This window comes from Oncorhynchus mykiss, chromosome 21 (genome assembly GCF_057628025.1).
Source record: "Oncorhynchus mykiss isolate SJ-2025 chromosome 21, ASM5762802v1, whole genome shotgun sequence".
NCBI lineage: Eukaryota > Metazoa > Chordata > Actinopteri > Salmoniformes > Salmonidae > Oncorhynchus > Oncorhynchus mykiss.
This window is the reverse complement of record NC_143042.1, coordinates 13,823,370-13,845,324: the sequence shown is the minus strand read 5'-3', so window position 1 is coordinate 13,845,324 and position 21,955 is coordinate 13,823,370. Positions and strand designations below refer to the sequence as shown.

At 44.3% G+C, this 21,955-nt stretch overlaps 2 protein-coding genes across 2 annotated transcripts; one reads left to right on the top strand and one right to left on the bottom strand.

Annotated features, from left to right (window-relative positions):
• The first annotated feature begins 2,340 nt into the window (after nucleotides 1-2,340).
• Nucleotides 2,341-14,110, top strand: LOC110500040 (ubiquitin carboxyl-terminal hydrolase 44). The gene is made up of 6 exons (XM_021577153.3): nucleotides 2,341-2,449; nucleotides 4,047-5,732; nucleotides 8,476-8,674; nucleotides 11,585-11,693; nucleotides 11,891-12,132; nucleotides 12,278-14,110. Exons 2-6 carry the CDS (start codon nucleotides 4,182-4,184, stop codon nucleotides 12,400-12,402), a joined length of 2,226 nt encoding a protein of 741 aa, XP_021432828.2. The 5' UTR covers nucleotides 2,341-2,449; nucleotides 4,047-4,181; the 3' UTR covers nucleotides 12,403-14,110.
• A 494-nt stretch (nucleotides 14,111-14,604) lies between these two features.
• Nucleotides 14,605-21,717, bottom strand: LOC110500039 (methionine aminopeptidase 2). The gene is made up of 11 exons (XM_021577152.3): nucleotides 21,495-21,717; nucleotides 20,326-20,427; nucleotides 19,933-19,995; nucleotides 19,510-19,612; nucleotides 18,371-18,532; nucleotides 18,021-18,202; nucleotides 17,775-17,869; nucleotides 17,568-17,664; nucleotides 16,192-16,295; nucleotides 15,730-15,845; nucleotides 14,605-15,647 (listed from the first exon to the last, which is right to left on the bottom strand). Exons 1-11 carry the CDS (start codon nucleotides 21,646-21,648, stop codon nucleotides 15,395-15,397), a joined length of 1,431 nt encoding a protein of 476 aa, XP_021432827.1. The 5' UTR covers nucleotides 21,649-21,717; the 3' UTR covers nucleotides 14,605-15,394.
• Nucleotides 21,718-21,955: the final 238 nt, after the last annotated feature.

Sequence of the window (21,955 nt, the reverse complement as noted above, 5' to 3'; positions counted from 1 at the left end):
ACTTTAGAAAGGCAGGGCAGGATGGATATAGGTCTGTAACAGTTTGGGTCTAGAGTGTCACCCCTTTTGAAGAGGGGGATGACCGTGGCAGCTTTCCAATCTTTAGGAATCTCGGATGATACGAAAGAGAGGTTGAACAGACTAGTAATAGGGGTTGCAACAATGGCGGCGGATAATTTTAGAAAGAGAGGGTCCAGATTGTCTAGCTCAGCTGATTTATACGGATCCAGGTTTTGCAGCTCTTTCAGAACATCTGCTATCTGGATTTGGGTGAAGGAGAAGCTGGGGACGCTTGGGCAAGTAGCTGCGGGGGGTGTGGAGCTGTTGGCCGGGGTTGGGGTAGCCAGGCGGAAAGCATGGCCAGCCATAGAGAAATGCTTATTGAAATTCTCGATTATCGTGGATTTATTGGTGGTGACAGTGTTTCCTAGCCTCAGTGCAGTGGGCAACTGGGAGGAGGTGCTCTTATTCTCCATGGACTTTACAGTGTCCCAGAACTTTTTGGAGTTAGAGCTACAGGATGCAAACTTCCGTTTGAAAAAGCTAGCCTTTGCTTTCCTAACAGACTGTGTGTATTGGCTCCTGACTTCCCTGAAAAATTGCATATCGCGGGGACTATTCGATGCTAGTGCAGTACGCCACAGGATGTTTTTGTGCTGGTTGAGGGCAGTCAGGTCTGGAGTGAACCAAGGGCTATATCTGTTCTTATCTATCAAACCATTCACACACACACGCAGGAACACTTCTTTATCAAAAGTGGCCTACATCAAAAGAAGCCAGAACTGGGCCTTGTTGACATAGCAGGGTGATTGAGACACAACTTGTGATTATGATACTTCCAAGAAAATGAACCCCTGATGTCATCCACCTATTACACCCACATATACACTGAGTGAGTGACACGCGAGAGAAAGGTGCGGACAGACAGGAAGATAGATGGGCAGGCAGGCAGACAGGCAAGCAGACAGGCAAGCAGACAGCCATAAACTATTAAGACATGTACCAATCACACATAAATGCTACAAACATAAACCATAATTATGGGGAATGTTTTTATTTACTGGTTGTAAACCATTTCCCCTCACCCATCAGCACCTGTGTTTTCACTTGCCACAAACCGCCACTATATAGAACTTTCACAGAGCTATTTCAATTCAAACAGGAGGTGTGTGTGTGTGTTTATGTTTGGTTTGTGGAGTATGTAGAGTGTGGGTGAGAGAAGGCGCGATGGAGAGGAGAGAGAAAGAGGGAGCGAGAGGGGGAAGGGAGGGAACGTGTGTGGACATGAAGACTCAGTTAGGGCCGCGGGACATAGAGGGAGAAAAACATTAGTGGTTCAACAGGAATCGCGGATGACAGATCTACACATACATACATGCACCTCTTTCACTCACACACACACACGTATGATCAATGTCCCTCTCACAAATCCCTCTCTGATATGGACAAGAGCTTTCAACAGTACCAGGTGTGTGAGTGAGTGAAAAGTGAGTGTCTGTGTGTGTTTAACTATACTTGTGGGGACCAGAAGAATAGTAAACAAACAAATATTAGACCAACTGTGGACATTTTGTTAGTCCCCACAATATCTTATGCTATTTCTAGGGGGTTTTGGGTTACGGTTAGAATTAGTGTTCGTTTTAGGAGCTAGGGATAGGTTTAGTTAGCATGTCTAAGACTTACAGTATGTCTCAGGAGTTCTGGGGTTTAATGTTAGACACCTAGTCTGATACCATCTCTATAGTGTGTGCCTTCAGCCCCCAATGCCCTCATTAACCAGCATGGAGCCCTACACCTGCATCTCTACAACACACATACACACACATAATACTCTCGCATGCAATGTTTACAACATATTCTCACGCACAACTTGAACATTGATTGATACATCACTGCCATCTTGTGGCATTGAAACGTTTTGAATGCAATTGTTTTTCCAGGAGCAGTAATAGAAAAAAATAATTGTTAGTGTTACTGGTGTAGAAAAGGTAAATAGGCCATTTGCAGTGCAGTGCCAAACAATGGTCTGTCTATATGTCATACTCAACAGCAGAATGTGCTTAATGGAATGTGAAGGGCCACTTCACTTTTATGTCAAATATGTTCTCTGACTGTGTTGTGTAGGCCTGGCTTCATGAATTTGACATGACAATATCCTGAGATTATGTCACAAAATTGTGCCATCTATGCTGAGAAGGTTATAGGTTACCCCTAACCACTGATACAAAGTCAGATGTTTTCTAATCACCTCAATGATAACATTTAGAATTAGTGTAGAATAATCTGATCCTAGATCTGATGTTAGGAGAGCCTCTACCTTGAGCCATGCAAAACAACGACACTTGATGCTACCCTACCGCGGACGCGCTAGAGCCAACACCACGCGACAAGAGTAGATACAAGATGGCGACCATTTTAGTATCAGAGGAATAAGTGCCGTGAAGGATAGGTATGGTACTTTTTCAATTTTCGCCTTTTAATTAAAAAAAACTAACAATTCGTGTCAGTTGTTATGGTGTACACATTCATCTGAAAACTAACTAGCATGTTTGATAAACAATTCAAACCCTGACGCATTGATCCCTAACGTATTTAGACTTGGCTCGACAAGATTAGCTTTGTTGCTGCTAGCCATGTAGCTAGCTCTGTTACTCACCAAGTTAGCCAACAAACTAGTTGGATACTTTATTTTACTAGCGATTATGTTTAGCTATATTACGTTAGATACTTGATTTGTGTTTATTTAGAAGATGCATACCGCCAGACAGAAAGAAAGCACAAGGGCACCTTAGGCGCGCGCACGAGCCTTTGATATCCTCCTGGATAAGTTTACGAGTAGGTTCTTTTCAGCAGTAACGTTAGCCGTGTTATAACTATAGCTAGTTAGTGACATCAGGATAGAAGAAGGAGCGGTTAGTTACCAGTATTTTGGTGATATTGTTAGCTAGAGCTAGTTTTCAAAGTTGTCTTGCGGGGACAATTTACCAATCTCAGGTGAGTTAACGTTAGTGAAGTGGTAAACACGTCTGGGAAAGCTTGCTAGCTAAGTTATCTGGTTTGAAAACACAAATCTCGCGCATTTTGTTATCAGTGTTGACTGGGTAAAATGAAGCAGAAGCAAAGGGATGTCAATCCTAGTAACTGCCCACCAGATCTTTCGTGGATTAAAAAACTAAACAATGTATCACGATTGTTGGTGGTTATAAAACAACAATTGCATTGATTAAATGTTATATAAAATCAGTGGTCAAAGGGGTACAATGTTGACAGACTCAGTCAGGGCATTCCAGCCAGAAACTCCTTTAGTGGTAACAGCTATTTATTTAAATCACACGAAGGCAATCTGGAATGGTAAATAAACACAGTTAGAACTTGGACCTGTGTAGTCAGGGCCGGCGCTGTACTGTTTCTCCTCCTAAATAGATTATAGATTGGTTCATGGAGAAGGGTAATAGTAGCTGGGATTGGCAGCCTCTGATCATCAAGTTTAGTTTCCCTTCTGATCATCCTATCCATCTCTTTCTCCATTCCCTTTCTTATCCATCTCTTCTCTTGCCCCTTTCTCTCTGTAAGGCTGCCTGTACACATACAAAGGGTGCTCTACCCTCCCAGCTCAGCCCCCCTTTGTTTGCCAGGCTTAAGTCTCCCTTTGGCCCCATTGGGGGGTGATGATGATGGCGCTGAGACTCTAAAACAGGAACTCCCAACCCCATCAGTTTTCAAACCCCAGAAAACCACATCTGATCACCGCAGTCAACATTCAGGATATTGTCCTTTCTTCTTTGACAATAAGTACCCATGTTCGAGAGCTAACTGGTTAAATGTGTGAACACAAATTATTATAAAGACCAGAATGGGTTGTGGGTTAAAAAGCAAGACAAAAGGTTTTGGTACAATTGTTTTCACTAACAGGCATCTTGTAAAACAAAGGATCTCTTCATACGATTTGGGTAAGGCCTTTACTGAGAAGAGATTAGAGATGTTTAAAGAGTTTTGTACAACTGCCTTTCTCACTCAGTCTCTTTCTTCTCTTTCTTCCTCCCCAGAAAAAGCTATGCCGTGGGACCACCCCGTTTCTGAGCTCGCCATGGTGATCTGAAGCCCCAGTGTGGACGTGTCACATCCACACTCACCTACCCACAGACACACACACGGACTGAGCCACCCAGCAAGTGTGTGCGATGGACAGGTGTAAGCACGTGGGGCGGCTCAGGCTGGCCCCAGATCACTCCATCCTCAACCCCCAGAAGTGGCACTGCGTGGACTGCAACACCACAGAGTCAGTGTGGGCCTGCCTGGGCTGCGCCCACGTTGCATGCGGCCGCTACATCGAGGAGCACGCCCTGCAGCACTTCCTGCAGCATCGTCACCCGCTGGCCATGGAGGTCAACGAGCTCTATGTCTTCTGCTACTTGTGTGACGACTATGTGCTCAACGACAACGCAACGGGAGACCTCAAGCTGCTGCGCTCCACTCTCAGTGCCATCCAGAGCCAGCGCTACGAGGTCACCACGCGCTCAGGACGCACCTTGAGATCGGCTAGCACCCCGCCCGACGCCCCCCAGCCCTGCGGCTCCAGAGAACTGCAGCTGAGGGACGAGGACCGCATGTTCACGGCGCTCTGGCACCGCCGCCGGGCACTGATGGGTCGAGTGTTCCACACCTGGTTCAGCCTGACAGAAGGGGGGAAGAGGAGGGAAGAGGAGGAGAGGCAGAGAGAGGAGGAGGAGGAGAGGCGGAAGGAGTTGAGGGAGAGGAGGAAGACGTTGAAGAGGCAGCTAAAGGAAGCGTTGGAGAGCGCCCCACCAAGGAAGAGCCACCGCCTGAGGAGAGCCAGTCAGAGAGCTGCTGCCGCCGCCGCTGTCGCCCCCCGCCCCACACGGACACGCACACCCAGCACCACTTACACACCCCAGTCTCCCCTCAAATCCCGACCAAGAACCCAGAGCCCTGCCACTCCCACCCCCAAGAGAATGGGCCGCCCCCCTAAAACCCCTGCGCCCAAACCCACTCGCTACTCAACACCTTCTTCCTCCACCAAAGGCAAACCCAGAGCCTCCTCTGTCCAAGCCTTGACTGCCCCCTCCCCAGCCCCCCGCCGTGCCCCCTCCAAACAGGGTGACTCGCCCCTCAAACGGCGGCCCACTGTCACTCCGGGTGTCACGGGCCTGCGTAACCTAGGCAACACATGCTACATGAACTCCATCCTGCAGGTGCTGAGCCACCTTCACATCTTCAGGGAGTGTTTCCTCCGGCTGGAGCTGCTAGCCTCGGCCGTCCACGGCCAGCTGTTGGTTCCCAGCCCCGGGGGCCCGGTGTCATCCTCCCCGCTGGCCCAGAGGAGAGGCCCCCAGATGGGCGTTGGGCTAAGTGGGGGGGCCTCCAGGGCCCGGAGTATGGAGCTGATTCAGCCCAAGGAGCCCAGCTCCAAGCACATCTCCCTGTGTCATGAGCTGCACACACTCTTCCAGGTGATGTGGTCAGGCAAGTGGGCGTTGGTGTCGCCCTTCGCAATGCTGCACTCTGTGTGGCAGCTGATCCCAGCCTTCCGGGGCTACGCCCAGCAGGATGCCCAGGAGTTCCTGTGTGAGCTGCTTGACAAGGTGCAGCACGAGCTGGAGAGCACAGGGGCTCACATGCCACCCGCTGGTGTGTCAACCGGACAGAGACATCTCATCAAGCAGGTGCTCAGCGTAGTCAACACCATCTTCCATGGTCAGCTCCTCAGCCAGGTAAGAAAAAGAGAGAGGTACACACTCTCCCAAACACAGTTATACACAGACTGATACACACTACACACTTTATAATGATATAGACAGACTTTTGTGCTTCACCAGTCTGGACATGGATTAAAAATGGATTGAAAAAGGGATTAAAAGGTCTTTACATTGATTAGTAGTGATCTTACTGGAGGGATTTGGATGGGAGGTTTTACTGCACAATGTGTGTGACTGTTACCACATTTATGTCTTGATAGTAATATAAAATAAATAGATATAAAATACAATATGTCAAAATGTATCTGTCTAAATGTGCTTGGCTCCAATCAAGAAATGGGGACATTTCAATGGCAGATCAACACATTCTGAAGCTCCGTCATTTTAAAAGTTCATGGAAGGGTAAATCCATTTTGAATTCATTAACTTTTCGACAGAATCCCTTTTTGATTTGAACGAAACCTTCCATACTTTCCCATTGTAGAACGGCTCAGAAATGAACTTTTTGGACCTGAATGCCAAAACACTCGATAAGTGTTCAAAGTTGACCCCTTTTGCATATCATACCATGAGACATCCATGTCTTCATCAATGGAAAATATAAATGGTTGAGATTTATATAATTTCAAAGTTTACAAAAAGGGTTGTCAAACTACTATAATGACTTGATTTTTGTTTTGTTGACTTTTTTTTATTTATTTTTTTAACTCTAACGTACACTACCATTCAAAAGTTTGCGGTCACTTAGAAATGTCCTTGTTTTCCATGAAAAAATACAGGAAATTAGTTGCAAAATGAATAGGAAATATTGTCAAGACGTTGACAAGGTTATAAATAATCATTTTTAATTTAAATAATAATTGTGTCCTTCAGACTTTGCTTTTGTCAAAGAATCCTCCATTTGCAGCAATTACAGCCTTGCAGACCTTTGGCGTTCTAGTTGTCAATTTGTTGAGGTAATCTGAAGAGATTTCACCCCATGCTTCCTGAAGCACCTCCCACAAGTTGGATTGGCTTGATGGGCACTTCTTACGTACCATACGGTCAAGCTGCTCCCACAACAACTCAATAGGGTTGTGATCCAGTGACTGTGCTGGCCACTCCATTATAGACAATACCAGCTGATTGCTTCTTCCCTAAATGGTTCTTGCATAGTTTGGAGCTGTGCTTTGAATCATTGTCCTGTTGTAGCAGGAAATTTACTCCCAATTAAGCGCCACTCACAGGATAGGGTATGGCATGGCAAAATGGAGTGATAGCCTTCGTTCTTCAAGATCCCTTTTACCCTGGACAAATCTCCTACTTTACCACCACCAAAGCACCCCCAGACCATCACATTGCCTCCACCATGCTTGACAGATGGCGTCAAGCACTCCTCCAGCATTTTTTTCATTTTATCTGCTTCTCACGAATGTTATTCTTTGTGATCCGAACACCTCAAACTTAGATTTGTCTGTCCATAATGTTTTTTTCCATTCTTCTTCTGTCCCGTGTCTGTGTTCTTTTGCCCATCTTAATATTTTATTTTTATTGGCCAGTCTAAGATATGTCTTTTTCTTTGCAACTCTGTCAAGAAGGCCAGCATCCCAGAGTCGCCTCTTCACTGTTGACGTTGAGACTGGTGTTTTGCGGGTACTATTTAATGAAGTTGCCAGTTGAGGACTTAATGAAGTTGCCAGTGAGGCATCTGTTTCTCAAACTAAACACTCTAATGTACTTGTCCTCTTGCCCAGTTGTGCACCAGGGCCTCCCACTCCTCTTTCTATTCTGGTTATAGGAAGTTTGCGCTGTTCTGTGAAGGGAGTAGAACACAGCGATGTATGAGATCTTCAGTTTCTTGGCAATTTCTTGCATGGAATAGTCTGCATTTCTCAGAACAATAATAGACTGACGAGTTTCAGAAGAAAGGTCTTTGTTTCTGTCCATTTTGAGCCTGTAATCGAACCCACAAATGCTGATGCTCTAGATACTCAATTAGTCTAAAGCAGGCCAGTTTTATTGCTTCTTTAATCAGAACACAGTTTTCAGCTGTGCTAACATAATTGCAAAAGGGTTTCCTAATTAACAGTGTAATACTGTATTTCTGATCAATTTGATGTTATTTTAATGGACAAATGTCCTTGTTTTTGAAAGAAAAACACATTTCTAAGTGACCCCAAACTTTTGAACAGAGGTGTATATTTAAAAAAAAAAATGATAAAATAGTTTCACAACCCTGTTTGTAAGCAGTTTAAATGATATCAAAACTCAACCATTTATCTTTTCCAGTGATAAAGACATGAATGTCTCACCCTGTTGGGTGGGGTATGCAAAACTTTGAACACCTTTAACTCCTGAATGTTTTAACATGTATGGACAGGTTTGTTTAAATCAAAAGGGATGCTATCTAAAAGGGATTGAATTCAAATCGATTTACCCATAAGAGAGTGAGTGAGTGGGACTGAACGTGTGTACTTTGTGCTTCGGTGTATGTGAAAGAGAGGAGTGTCTTGAGTTATCTGAGCATACACCCACACCTGCTCTTTCCTAACAAGGGGGTGAGTGTGTGTGTGAGAAGGGGGGCAGTGTTTCTAAAGCTGTGTATCTCAGACAATCCAGTTCCTGTGTGTGCTACTGCATTAGTTATCTCAGCTGCCCTTGGCTTGCCTTCACACAACTCTCTCTCTTTCATCCTCACTTTCTACCCCTAACTCTCTCTTTCTCCCTCTCTCTGCCCCGCCTCTTTCTATCGCTCTCTCTTCTCTTCCCCCTCCATCAGGTGACGTGTCTTGCATGTGACCACCGCTCCAACACGGTAGAACCCTTCTGGGACCTGTCGCTGGAGTTCCCTGAGCGTTACCACAGCAACAGCCGGGAGAGCGCAGCGCAGGTCTCGTGCCAGCTGACGGAGATGCTGGCCAAGTTCACGGAGACCGAAGCACTGGAGGGCAACATCTACGCCTGCGACCAGTGCAACAGTGAGTGACCGAGGCACACATACAAAAATGTACACAGTGAGCACACACAAACACATTCATTCAATGGTATGATTGTTAGAGGTACAATACTTTTGCCAAAGCAGTTCGTTTTCTCGATTAAAATTCATAATAATAAATTCTGTCTCTGCATGTCAAACTACCAACCAGTGCTATAGTTAGACTGACTATTCACATTCACACAGCCCTGTCCAGAGCATGTGAGCGGAGCTGGAGCAGAGCGTGCTGAATTTTAATGGAGCGTGGCGCGCGTTTCCCAAAGACTGGAGTGTCGGCCTTCTCGCCCACTCCAATTTCGCTCCAGTAGTGCTCACTTCACAAGCTCAGGGCATGCCCGGACCAGCATGCATTTGTAGTCTACTTGTGTCCTCTTTAGCCCCTTGCTTTAGTTACTGTTATCTAGTATGCTATATATTTTCAGAAAGGAACTGATATGACACACAGGTGAAAAATCAAGGTGCCTTACAAAGATGACGAGGACCATGAGCAAGAGGGGGAGGGCAGTGATGTTTGGGGTCCACAACAAAAAAATCACTGTGGAATCTGAAAAGACAGGTATCCCGAAAGCATGAATGTGTAATTAGTAGGTGCACATGCTAACAGAAAGGAACGGGGTTGGTAGCTAGCTAAGTGTGTCATTGTAGCAAAGTATTTATAAACCAAAAATCAGATCTCTTAAACCCCACTGTGCCCCGTGGAATTTTAATTAGCATAATACAAAAATCCCCGTAAAAATCTCTGTTAAGATAGTTTTTTTTGCATTGGACGCATCTCCATCCACTACATCTGCCTATGTCTCATTTCCGCATCTGCGGTGACAGAGCTAGAGCGGTGTTTCTCACCATGAGACATCCCAAAAATTGGTCTTCACACAAATCGTCTGTAGCGTGTGAACGGTTTGGCCTACAAACTATTTTGACCCCTCTCATGAACATGATGGTGTTCTCCGTTTTGCTCTACGACCCCCACAAACGGCTTGGGACTCGTCTGAAGTTGGTACAGCCGATCTGCCAACTTCTGTCTGTAGCATCCAAACAGTTTGGGCTACACACTAATATGACCCTTCTGTGCGAAGGTGAGACTCTCACGAACAAGTCGGTTGTTTTGCTCTAAGACGTCCACAGGCCTTTCAAGACTCGTCTAAAGGTCCCCCGGTACCAGATGGAAAAATGAATGGAAGTACACTACCGTTCAAAGGTTTGGGGTCACTTAGAAATGTTCTTGTTTTTTAAAGAAAAGCACATTTTTGGTCCATTAAAACAACATCAAATTGATCAGAAATACTGTGTAGACATTGTTAATGTTGTAAATGACTATTGTACCTGGAAATGTTGGATATATATAAAAAATGAATATCTACATAGGAGGCCCATTATCAGCAACCAACAGTCCTGTGTTCCAATGGCACGTTGTTAGCTAATCCAAGTCTATAATTTTAAAAGGCTAATTGATCATTAGAAAACCCTTTTGCAATTATGTTAGCACAGCTGAAAACTGTTGTTCTGATTAAAGAAGCAATAAAACTGGCCTTTAGACTAGTTGAGTATCTGGAGCATAACCATTTGTGGGTTCGATTACAGGCTCAAAATGGCCAAAAACAAAGACATTTCTTCTGAAACTTGTCAGTCTATTCTTGTTAGAATGAGAAATGAAGGCTATTCCATGTGAGAAATTGCAAAGAAACTGAAGATCTCATACAATGCTGTGTACTACTCCCTTCACAGAACAGCACAAACTGTCTCTAACCAGAATAGAAAGAGGAGTGGGAGGCCCTGGTGCACAACTGAGCAAGAGAACAAGTACATAAGTGTCTAGTTTGAGAAAGACGCCTCGCCTCACAAGTCCTCAACTAGCAACTACATTAAATAGTACCCGCAAAACAACAGTCTCAACGTCAACAGTGAAGAGGCGACTCCAGGAAGCTAGCCTTCTAGGCTGTGTTCTTTTGCCCATCTTAATCTTTTAATTTTATTGGCCAGTCTGAGATATGGCTTTCTCTTTGCAACTCTGCCTAGAAGGCCAGCATCCCAGAGTCGCTTCTTCACTGTTGACATTGAGACTGGTGTTAAATACATGTAAAAAATAACATGTTTGCTGATCTTTCTTATATCTCTCAGATATAGGACAGACATTTCAGAACAACTTCATTTAGTTTCCCCCCTCCCCCAAAAATCTATCTGTTCCATGTAGTGAATCTGTTATTCATTGTGTTTGTATGGGCTAATAGCAGTAAGGCTATTGTTTTGATACTTAACATTTCAAATCAAATAGCAAATGTATCCTTTGTATGACACTTAAAACAATTCCATATAGCTTAGTAGAACCCCCCCACCCCAGCTTAGACATGGTTTAGACTGTTTAGTGGCAAAAATAAGGGGTTAAAAAAATATATAATACCTAATGTTTCCTGATCTTGTATCTCTCAGAGATAGGAGATACACTTCAGAACAAATTTCCTTTTGATATTTCTTCAGGAACTATCTGTTCCATGTAGTGAATGTTATTCAATGCATTTGTATGGGCCAATAGAAGTAAAATCAAAAATATTTTTTTCATAAAATGATAATATATTTTTGTTATAGTTCAACGTGTGTTCAAATTCCAAATGAAATAGCTAAATGAGCCCGTGATGCCCGGGGTGACCAGTGTAGAACCACCTCGCCCGGATTAGACAGGGCTATAAGACTCTTATGGGTTAAATGTTTAGTTCATTTTCGTTCTATTATCTATACAATGGGCCTGGCATATTATCTCTTTCAAGGAGGTAAGCACTGCTCCATGAGCGCGATTTCAAAACGCTCAACTCCTCACAACTCTGGCCCTGTCTGAGGTGTCCATCTAGTGTGCAAGTTTAGTTTTACAGTGTGGGTTAATGCTCACTCTTGTCTCTAGGTAAGCGGCGGAGGTTCTCCTCCAAGCCCGTCATCCTGACTGAAGCTCAGAAACAGCTGATGGTTCACAAACTGCCTCAGGTCCTGCGCCTGCACCTCAAACGCTTCAGGTACTGACCGCATTATGACCACATGATGACCATAACATACCCATGCACCTCAAACACTGCAGGTAACCATTGAGCACATAGCAATTGCTCAAGAACCATAACACAACCATGCATTTGAAACACTCTAGCTGTCTTATTTGGTGATTTGGTCTGTTGACGTGTTCGTTGAGTGTTCTGTGCTTGTGATTGGTCGTCAGGTGGTCTGGGAGAAACCACAGGGAGAAGATTGGGGTCCACGTCAGCTTTGACCAGCTCCTCAACATGGAGCCATACTGCTGCAGAGACCCCTCCCCCAAGGGCTCGCCATGCTCCAGTCCCACCCCCGCTGGCTCCCCAAGCCCCAAACACTTCCTGTACGAACTGTCCTCTGTGGTGATGCATCATGGGAAGGGCTTCGGCTCTGGCCACTACACTGCCTACTGCTACAACAAAGAAGGAAGTAAGAACATCTCTCACTCACACGCAAAATGCATTTTTATGTAAAAATTACAAATCCAAAGATGACACACAACCTTCTCTTGATACATTTTCATGGAATCTACTTACAGCTAATACCCATTCTCTTCTCATTCTCCCTCTTTCAGGGTTCTGGGTCCACTGTAATGACTCTAAGCTGAACGTGTGTTCTGTGGAGGAGGTGTGTCGCGCCCAGGCCTACATACTCTTCTACACGCAGCGCTTCACTCAGGATAAAGACAGGCCTCTATAGGACCAGAACCCACCGAGCCCTGCCCCAATCCTCCTCCTTTGTACCTCAGCAGTCCAGTGACATGTCATCATCAGCATTACCACCAACACCAAAACATCTCAACCCCCCCCCCCCCCCCTCTCACACTCTTTCTTTGTGGGCATTTTATCTCCTCTGGGGGGAGGAATGATTCATTGTATCATTATTTTTCTAAGAGAGACAAAGGACACACTCCTTTTTATTTTATTTTGTCTTTGTGAATTTCTTGTACATGTTGTTTATATGGGTTTTAAAAGAAAAGTCAAACGTGTTTGTGTTTGATAGTGTATAGGTTTATTTTATCAAGAGTATCAGCCAAGTTGTGCGTTGTATTATAGACACGCCTTTACAGGAGTAGAGACTTTGGCCAGGTGTGACTGTGTAATCTGTAGTTCAGATTTATTCAGGTGTCAACCTTTCTGCTCTTCTGTGCTCTATTTTTCTTTTTCTTAAACGATTTGAATCAACTAAAATGTTTCTCACAGCCACTTTAGACAGTTGACTAAGTCAGTCAGTCAAATTCTCAACTGGAATGTAGATAATTCCCTCCATAAATAGTCTTTAGAGTTTAACCCTTTTTGGTTTGCCAAGAGATGGAAGGGAAGAGATGGAAGGGAAGAGATGGAAGGGGAAGTGAGACAACTCACTCACTTCTATTTTCTGGTTCATATACAGTCAATGAACTAAGCAGGCCAGACCCAGCTGCTAATGCATTGGTGCCTATGGGAGAGCCACCACTTAAGTGGAATGGAACAGTGACATTTAAAAAAAAAAAAAGAAAAGGTAAACCGCCTGAGTGGGACATCTTCATTAATCCACCATCTTTGGTATCGCTCTCTCTAGTAAGTCTGGTCGGTCAGGAAATGGTTCATAATTAACTACTGACCTCACGCCAAAGGACGAGGGAAACGTTTAAAAAGTATCTCAGATTCTCCAAAAACAATTACAGGACATTTGCAAGATATATTCTTTGACTGGTTTTGGGAAATCTATTTTATAACCAGTTTCCAAACTTTTGGTTGGTATCCCTACAGCAGAAACAAGTGTCATAGAAAAGTGCCCTTCGTTAATCAGAACATATCTATTTTTGTAGTTCCCTTGCCATAAGTGTATTTGGTATCAGTTCTTTGTAGCAGAGACTGTAAAATGCAGTCTCACCCAGGCCAGCATTTAGAATATTGAATGTATTTTTGTGTACTCAGACATTGAGGATTTTTCACAAAAGTTGTTTAAAAAAAAAAAAACAGGGCCACTGACTGTTAAAGATTTTTTATAGTTTTGTAATTGATTCCTTTCCCCCCAGCAGGTCTGACCCGTCTCGTGTGTGTATACCAGTATATGTGTTCACACAATATAGTTGGCTCTGTATAATGTAAGTATAAAATAGCCAGACTGATGCAAGTAGATCCTTGCTGTGTTCAAAACTGTACGCGTGTAAGAAAGATATCTCCATGCTGGTACTAGCTTAACTGCTCAACCTAAATGCTGTTCATCTCTAGATTCACCTTTTGGGGAGAATTCAAAGCACATTTCCACTTCATCCTTTTTTCTGTGCGATATGTTTGTCTGCATTGTGCTCATACTGCCTCGGGTGTGTGTACATTTATGGAAGTGATACTATGCAAATTCTTACCTCAATTTTTATAGAATTACCTCAAAATGAGAATATATTTTCATTTTTCTAAGAAAACACGTGTACTTTTTTAAAAATGCACACCACGCTGTAGCCCTCAATTTCCTTTCACTTGACTAATTCTACATAATGGCTGCCTCAGTGGATTATGGGGAAAGAGGCTGCCTACTAGACTGGAGATTTGTATATGACGATCCGGTCTCTGCCCTAACAATGGTAGTCATCCCAAAAAGCAGGCAATAAGCTTAGGTCCACAGTAAGCTCAAATCTCTTGCTTTGCCTCTCCCTCTCTGATAGAATCTACTGGAGGCCTGCAAGCTTGTGAAGGAACAGTGGGCTCCCGAGTGGTGCAGAGGTCTAAGACACTGCATCTCAGTGCTAGAGGCATCACTACAGACACCCTGGTTTGGAGTCCCATAGGGCGACGCACAATTGGCCCAGTGTCGTCTGGGTTTGGCCGTCATTATAAATAAGAATCTGTTCTTAACTGACTTGCCTAGTTAAAGGTTGAATTAAAAAAACGTATCCAACCCCATCGGCCAATCAAGGAATACAGAGCAAAATTTTTTATTTCAATACTTTTGTTCTTACAAAAACATTTCCAGGGCATTCAAAATTAAGCACTACATTTGGGTACATATAGTGGCAGCAACCATTTCAAAGATATTTTACAAATATCTAAAACAAATACTGGAGGAGCGGAGTGCAGAGTCCCCTCCCTGTAACATGAAGCCAAACATACAGCTGTAGATGTGTGGTTGTCTAGTCGTCATCGTTCCCACCCAGAACTCAAAAAAGGGGAAGTTGAACAATTTCAGGGTTCCGAAGAGCAATCGAGTGACTAGGTCCTGACTGTAGGGTCAGGCTGAAAGACTGCAGTAAGGGTCAGGAATTTTTCCTGATTAGGACACACTAGGCCCTATGCATACTTGAGAGGAGGGTACTTATTTTGGTAAGGAAAGGTTTGTTTCTTCACATTCTTACTTGGTGTTCTAAGCAGTTAAACTAACAGTTTATTTGAGATTATATGGCTGTTCTGGCTTCAATGTCACCTAAATAAAAGAGGGAAAAAAGATTCAGCCGCTGCTACGTAAGCCAGTCTCTCCATGCTCGCTCTTAAATAGCGGTAAAAATGCATTGTGGGGGTACCTTACAGCAGCATTTTTCATAGCCCTTACTGGCTGCTCTGCCAAGGTGGGAGAAATGAGAAGAGACCAAAGCAAGGTCCTGTATTTAGATGCTGTTTTTCTGTTAGAGTGCCGGCAGATGGTTCAGTGTGTCAATTCTCTGTATTGGAGTGGAGGGGTTGTGGTGCGGTTTGAATGAGGTTGGGTTCAGTATTCAATAGTCGTCCCCTCGGCTCACCACCTCCTTGCAGGTGGGCCTGAGCAGGATGGTGTGCTCGAACTGGGCGGTGTAGGAGCCCTTGGTGTCGCAGAGCGGGGGGTAGGGGTCCACGATTCCCAGGTCGCACAGGTTCTTCAGGGCCATCAGGTACTTGCTCTCCCCCAGCCGGTCCAGCCAGCGCCGGCAAAACGCCAGCGTGCCAAAGTTCTCGTTGATCACGTTCAACAGGTGCTTCGCCCGGGGGAGTCTGGGGGGAGAGAGGGGTAGAGATAGAGGGTACAACCTCTGTGGAATACACAGTCCAGTGTTCACACAGGCAATCAACTTACCTGATTGGGACGTGTCCCACATCAAAGTTTTTCATGTAATGAGAACACTCCATGTCATCATGGACCACGCCCTTCCCTGTGCTGCCAAATGTCTCGATGGCGTACACCTCTCCCTCCTGGTCGTGCAAGAAAGGGCATCAGTCATAAAAAGGACACTTATTGGGGTAGGAAGACACTGCTGCAGTCAAACAAATACAGGGGCAGGCAATCCTGTGTTATAGAAATTCCTTGATCATCCACGACACCAATTCAGGCAAGCAGGTATTGTGTTACTGACTAATTGGACCTGGCTCGGTTCCTAAGCACACCATTAACCGGTCACCCTCCCACAGCACACCATTAACTAAGCATCATTACTCGGTCAACCTCCCACAGCACACCATTAACTCAGCAGCCCTTTCTAACCTCGCCTCCCTATCTCCCCCCCTTGTTCTTCAAACGCTCAGTAAGACAGATACACACCTCCATCCTGGTAGCTTCTCCTCCTTTGACAATGGGGACAGTCTTGCCGGCATGTATCCTGTACTGGCCAATTGAGTGGCCGTTCAGGTTTCGGATTGGCTTCACTGGAAATTATTCAAATTAAAATTTGTGAGGAATTATCTTCAATCACAAATTACAACAAATTCACTGTGTGTGTGTGATTATATATATTAGAGGTCGACCGATTAATCGGAATGGCCGATTAATTAGGGCCGATTTCATGTTTTCATAACAATCGAAATCTGTATTTTTTTTAATATATATATATATTTTAAATATACCTTTATTTAACTAGGCAAGTCAGTTAAGAACAATGATGGCCTAGGAACGGTGCGTTAACTGCCTTGTTCAGGGGCAGAACGACAGATTTTCACCTTGTCAGCTCGGAGGATCCAATCTTGCAACCTTACAGTTAATTAGTCCAACGCAATAACGACCTGCCTCTCTCTCGTTGCACTCCACAAGGAGACTGACTGCCTGTTACCCGAATGCAGTAAGCCAAGGTAAGTTGCTAGCTAACATTAAACTTATGTTATAAAAAACAATCAATCATAATCACTAGTTAACTACACATGGTTGATGATATTACTAGATATTATCTAGCGTGTCCTGAGCATACAAGTATCTGACAGCGGTGGTAGGCACGTAAACATTCATTCAAACAGCACTTTCGTGCTTTTTGACAGCAGCTCTTCGTTGTGCTTCAAGCTTTGCACTGTTTATTACTTCAAGCTTATCAACTCCCGAGATGAGGCTTGTGTAACCGAAGTGAAATGGCTAGCTAGTTAGCGGGCGCCAATTGTCGTTGTGTTGCTGGTTCGAGCCCAGGGAGGAGAGGGACGGAAGCTATACTGTTACACTGGCAATACTAAAGTGCATATAAGAACATCCAATAGTCAAAGGTTAATGAAATACAAATGGTATAGAGGGAAATAGTCCTATAATTCCTATAATAACTACAACCTAAAACTTCTTACCTGGGAATATTGAAGGCTCATGTTAAAAAGAACCACCAGCTTTCATATGTTCTGAGCAAGGAACTGAAACGTTAGCTTTCTTACATAGCACATATTGCACTTTTACTTTCTTCTCCAAAACTTTGTTTTTGCATTATTTAAACCAAATTGAACATGTTTCATTATTTACTTGAGGCTAAATTGATTTTATTGATATATTAAGTTAAAATAAGTGTTCATTCAGTATTGTTGTAATTGTCATTATCACAAATACATTTAAAAAATAAATAATAATAAAATTAAAAAAAAAAAAATCGGCCAATTAATCGGTATCGGCGTTGAAAAATCAGTCGACCTCATATATATATATATATATATATATATTCAGTAGCTCAGTACCTTGGTATGTTTTTCCGTCAATCTCCACCTCGTACGACTCCATCACTTCCTGAATTCTCTCTCCAACGTCACACAGACGCACGTCGATTCCAGCACACTGCAGAATGATGAAGCATGATTAAGATGAGACTGAACACCTGAACTACACTTACTTCAAATTCTATCAAGCGGCCTCAGGAATATATGGAGTGTGAATGGATGTCGGACCTTGATTCCAGTATTGGTGGCGTCTCTCACGGCCTCCAGTAGTTTGTCATACTTTGGGTTGAACGTGACGGTGAAGGCACAGTCAATGATCCGACCTGAAAACATACAGTGCGAGTGAGGACAGCATCCGACATGGTCTGAGTGGTTAGTTGTGTATGTTTATATGCATTTGTATACGTTTATGTGTCGAGTATGTTTTGATGTGTGTGTCAGCTGAACCGTGTGTGTACTGTGGCAGGGGTGTACCGTTGATGTGTGTTCCGAAGTCGATCTTGCAGACGTCGTCGTATTGCAGCACGGTGGGGTCCCCTGCGTTAGGGGTGTAGTGAGCCGCACAGTTGTTCAGAGAGCAGCCTGTGGGGAAGGCTAGGCCTGCATTCAGACCATTCTCCTTGATCAACTTCCTGGAACAGTTCTCCAACCGCTCACTGAAACACAGAGAGATTGGTTATACAGAAAGAGATGAGATAAATTGTTAATGAAGGGATGAAAGCTCAAGAACAGACGTATGCAAAAGATAAAATGCAAAGGAAAAAGACTGACAAATAGAAAGAATAGGAAGCAACATCTCAGCTGTGATGATGATGAAGGCTCACCAGATGTCGATCATGGTCATGCCAGGTTTGATGAAGCTGCGGACGTGCTGGCGGACCTGTCTATGGGCCTCAGCAGCCTGTCTGAAGTCGCTCCACACTTCCTCGTTGGCCTTGTCCAGAACCCGCTTCTCTTCATTGGTGGTCCTCCACGAAGCGGGACGCCTGCACCAAGGGGAATCAGCAACAAGGTTAGCGGTCAGCACACACACACTTCTTCCCATCACTGTGTATGAAATTCACAAGGGCAATCAGCAATGAAGTTAGAAAACACAAACATTTTGTCCTTGCACGACCACCCTGGAGGATCAACAACAAGGTTAGTGCCCACGCATACATCTTACTCCCGCACCCAGCATCATGACTGAGGGGGAATCAATGCAAGCATGGCTAGAGGATAAACCAAACTGAAATTATGCTGATGACGACAGTGTTTTGGGTGTTGTTAAAGCTGCAATATGTAACTTTTTCAGTGACCCGACCAAATTCACATGGAAAAGTGTGTCGTAGATCTGTCATTCTCATTGAATGCAAGACTAAGAAGCGGTTGATCTGTTCTATGTGCGATATTTCTATGCTTCCGGTTAAGTTTTGTTATTTACTTTCAGTTTTGTATACCAGCTTCAAGCAGCTGAAAGCACAATATTTTGGATTATGAAAATATATATTTCACAGCAGATAAGATTGTACAATGATTCTCGACACTATACTTGTTTGTTTTGTCACAAACTGAAATTAGGCAAACTATTGGAATTTTAGGAACCAGGAAATGGAGGAGTGATTTCTGCATAGCGCATCTTTAAGAGCCCTTTATGTCAATGAGTTTCACATCAGTGAAGAGATCCAAGGTGAAGAACCACCCTGTCACTTCTGTTTAATAACTACACTGACAGATGCATGTATGCCAGGCAGCACTGTTTATTTTAGAACAAACTCAAATCTCCCACCCCAGTCTCTCTGGTAGCTACCAGTTTGTGTTTAAGGTTGGACAGGTATAGCATGATGATCAGAGGAGCTGCCAGTCTAGTATAACACAGTGCTGGGGAAATAAGAGGCTGGGCCCCGCTTCCACACTAGCCAAGTACAAACCACACACCAAGCCAAGAGTAGGTGTTTTGTGAGATTGTGTGTATGAACCTTACCCATCCTGTAATAGGGGGTATTCACATTCCTGACCGATGGGGAAAACGCCACTTGGATACAAGTCACAGATGGGCACAGACGGAGGGTCAGTCTGAACTTTGGCTGTGAAAGACCGGAAGAAACAAACAGTCACATAAGCGCTCATTACTATTTCATTAACTATCTAGAAGGTTTGAGTTGGAATTCCAGAGGTGACACAGCAATATTCAGGGAAAAGTCAAACGTGCCCATTGGCCTGAGGGGGGAGGCACTCAGATGGGTGCAGGGTTATGGTTATGCTCCAGAGTGCAGCAGTAAGGCAGAGAGCCAGCCAGTCATATCCACCACTAGCTCATAGTCTACTCTCCCATTGCACCCTATACATGACCAGACAAAGTGAAAGCCATAATTCTCAAGTGTCAAATAAAATAAGACCAACTGACGTCCTTTCTTCTTTTTCTTCTTCTTCTTCTTTTTGCCTGCCGAGTTCTCCCCCTCGTCTCCATCTGAGAGAAATAGGGAGGAATTTGAAGTCATTTAGTCATATTCAAATGTCACACAAGAGTTTATCAGCTCCCAGCAAGCCATGTATTGGTTGGTGTGCATGTAGTCATGTGTGAGGTCATCTCTGTGCTGTCCTTAAGGGTCAGACATGCGGATGGTTAAGGTTACGGGTGGTTAGGATTTGGTTCACAGGCCACAACAACAGGACTGAACCCAGCTCAGCTGCTCCACAGCAGGGTGTGAGGAGCCATGGTTGGAGCTCGGCCCATGTGGTTCTGGGTCAGGTGCTGTCTAGTACTAGGCTAAGGTAGAGTACTGTTACGATCTCTTACCATCCTCCCCGTCTTCTTCTTTCTCTTTGTCCTCCAGAGCCTGCTTCTCCAGGTGTTGTGTCACGTCAGCCACTCCATTGCCCTCAGCCTCGGTGCCGGCTGCTGCAGTCATAAATTGCAGAGACAGATACACATGGGTGAGCTCATCCTATACATCTTACTAACCACGACATGTCGGCCGTGGCGACCACAGCTCCATCACACACAACAGAGAGCATCCAGGAGGCCAGAGGGATGGGAGGATGAGAGATGTGTTATGTGCGTGCAAGGGAAGGTACTGTCCAGTGGGGAAGTGATCCTTTTGGACTGTGGACAATGATCCTATTCCACAAAGTGTATCCCCGAGGTCAGGGACTTGGCAGGAGAGGGGAGAGTATTAACATCTGTGTATAACCTTGGGGGACAGTACACGCAGCTAAGCCTGCTTTACTGATGTAAACACGCATATTACAAGCTAAATGTTGTGCATGTCAATTTAAAAAGGGCAACTGTCTGACATCCTTTAGAATAATTCATGCGAACTGTAGCTAGTTGAGGTTGTTACAAGAAGATGGGTTGCTCGAAATAGCACATGCCGAGGACAACGTTGTCAGCAGTGAGTACACAGAGTACAGTGAGCACGCAGAGTACAGTGAGCATGCTGTCTGAATCAAACAGTATCTTGACGTTTCATAGCTCGCTAGCAGGCAGCGGGGCAATCATGTGTAACTAGTTAGTGTTAAATATATAAGTTATTATGAAACATAGTTACAACCTCGACCATGGAAGTCTATGGAATCAAACTATTCTGGCGTTTACGTTATGTAAGAAAGCTAACGTTAACATAACAGCATTCCACCACACATTACGAAACATCAAAACTTGGTTTTGAACTTGCTAGCGACTTGTGGAACCTGCCAGCAAATGACTATGAACTGCGGTTAAGCTAGCACGATATCTAGCCAGCTAACTAACTACTAAGTTTGCTTGTTTGACTATTTCCGTCTGCTTACTGACATTTCGGCCTCGTGGTCGGATTGACAGAAGTATCGCCCCATGCTTAGCTATCGAGCTACGGGTGTGTTATGAGAGCGAGGCGTGTTTCATAAGGCCTGGCGCACGATTCACAAGGCACACTCTTCCCTAAGCACGCACGGCTCAGCGGTAACTGGCCTGTCTGTAACTCTTACCGGGGCCTGCCGACTTCTTCTTCTTCTTTTTCTTCTTCTTCTTGGCTGTCTCCTCGGAAGGGTCTACCTCCTCTTTCTCTTCTGCATCTCCGTTCAGGACCGTGTCTTCTTCGAGCTTCAGCTCCGGTACCTTCCCCTGCACCAGATCCGCCATGATTGCAGGCGTTAGTGGAAAAGGAAGCGCGGTGGTTTGTGGGTAAACTGAATGAGAAACTTGCAGAATCAGCTGAGCGCGTGCTAGTGCTCGCTGAATGCAAAATTGTTGTAGGAATTAATCCATGGCTCACCATCACAATTATCCTAAAATATGTATCCCCAGAGACAAAATATCATGCACAGTAAACAGCCCGGATTCAACAAACCTGGTTAATGTGTATTAACAACATGTAAATGTATGTTGTACTATACATCTTAATAACCTTTATTTTTATTATTACGACTAAGAAAAATATTGGCCGCTA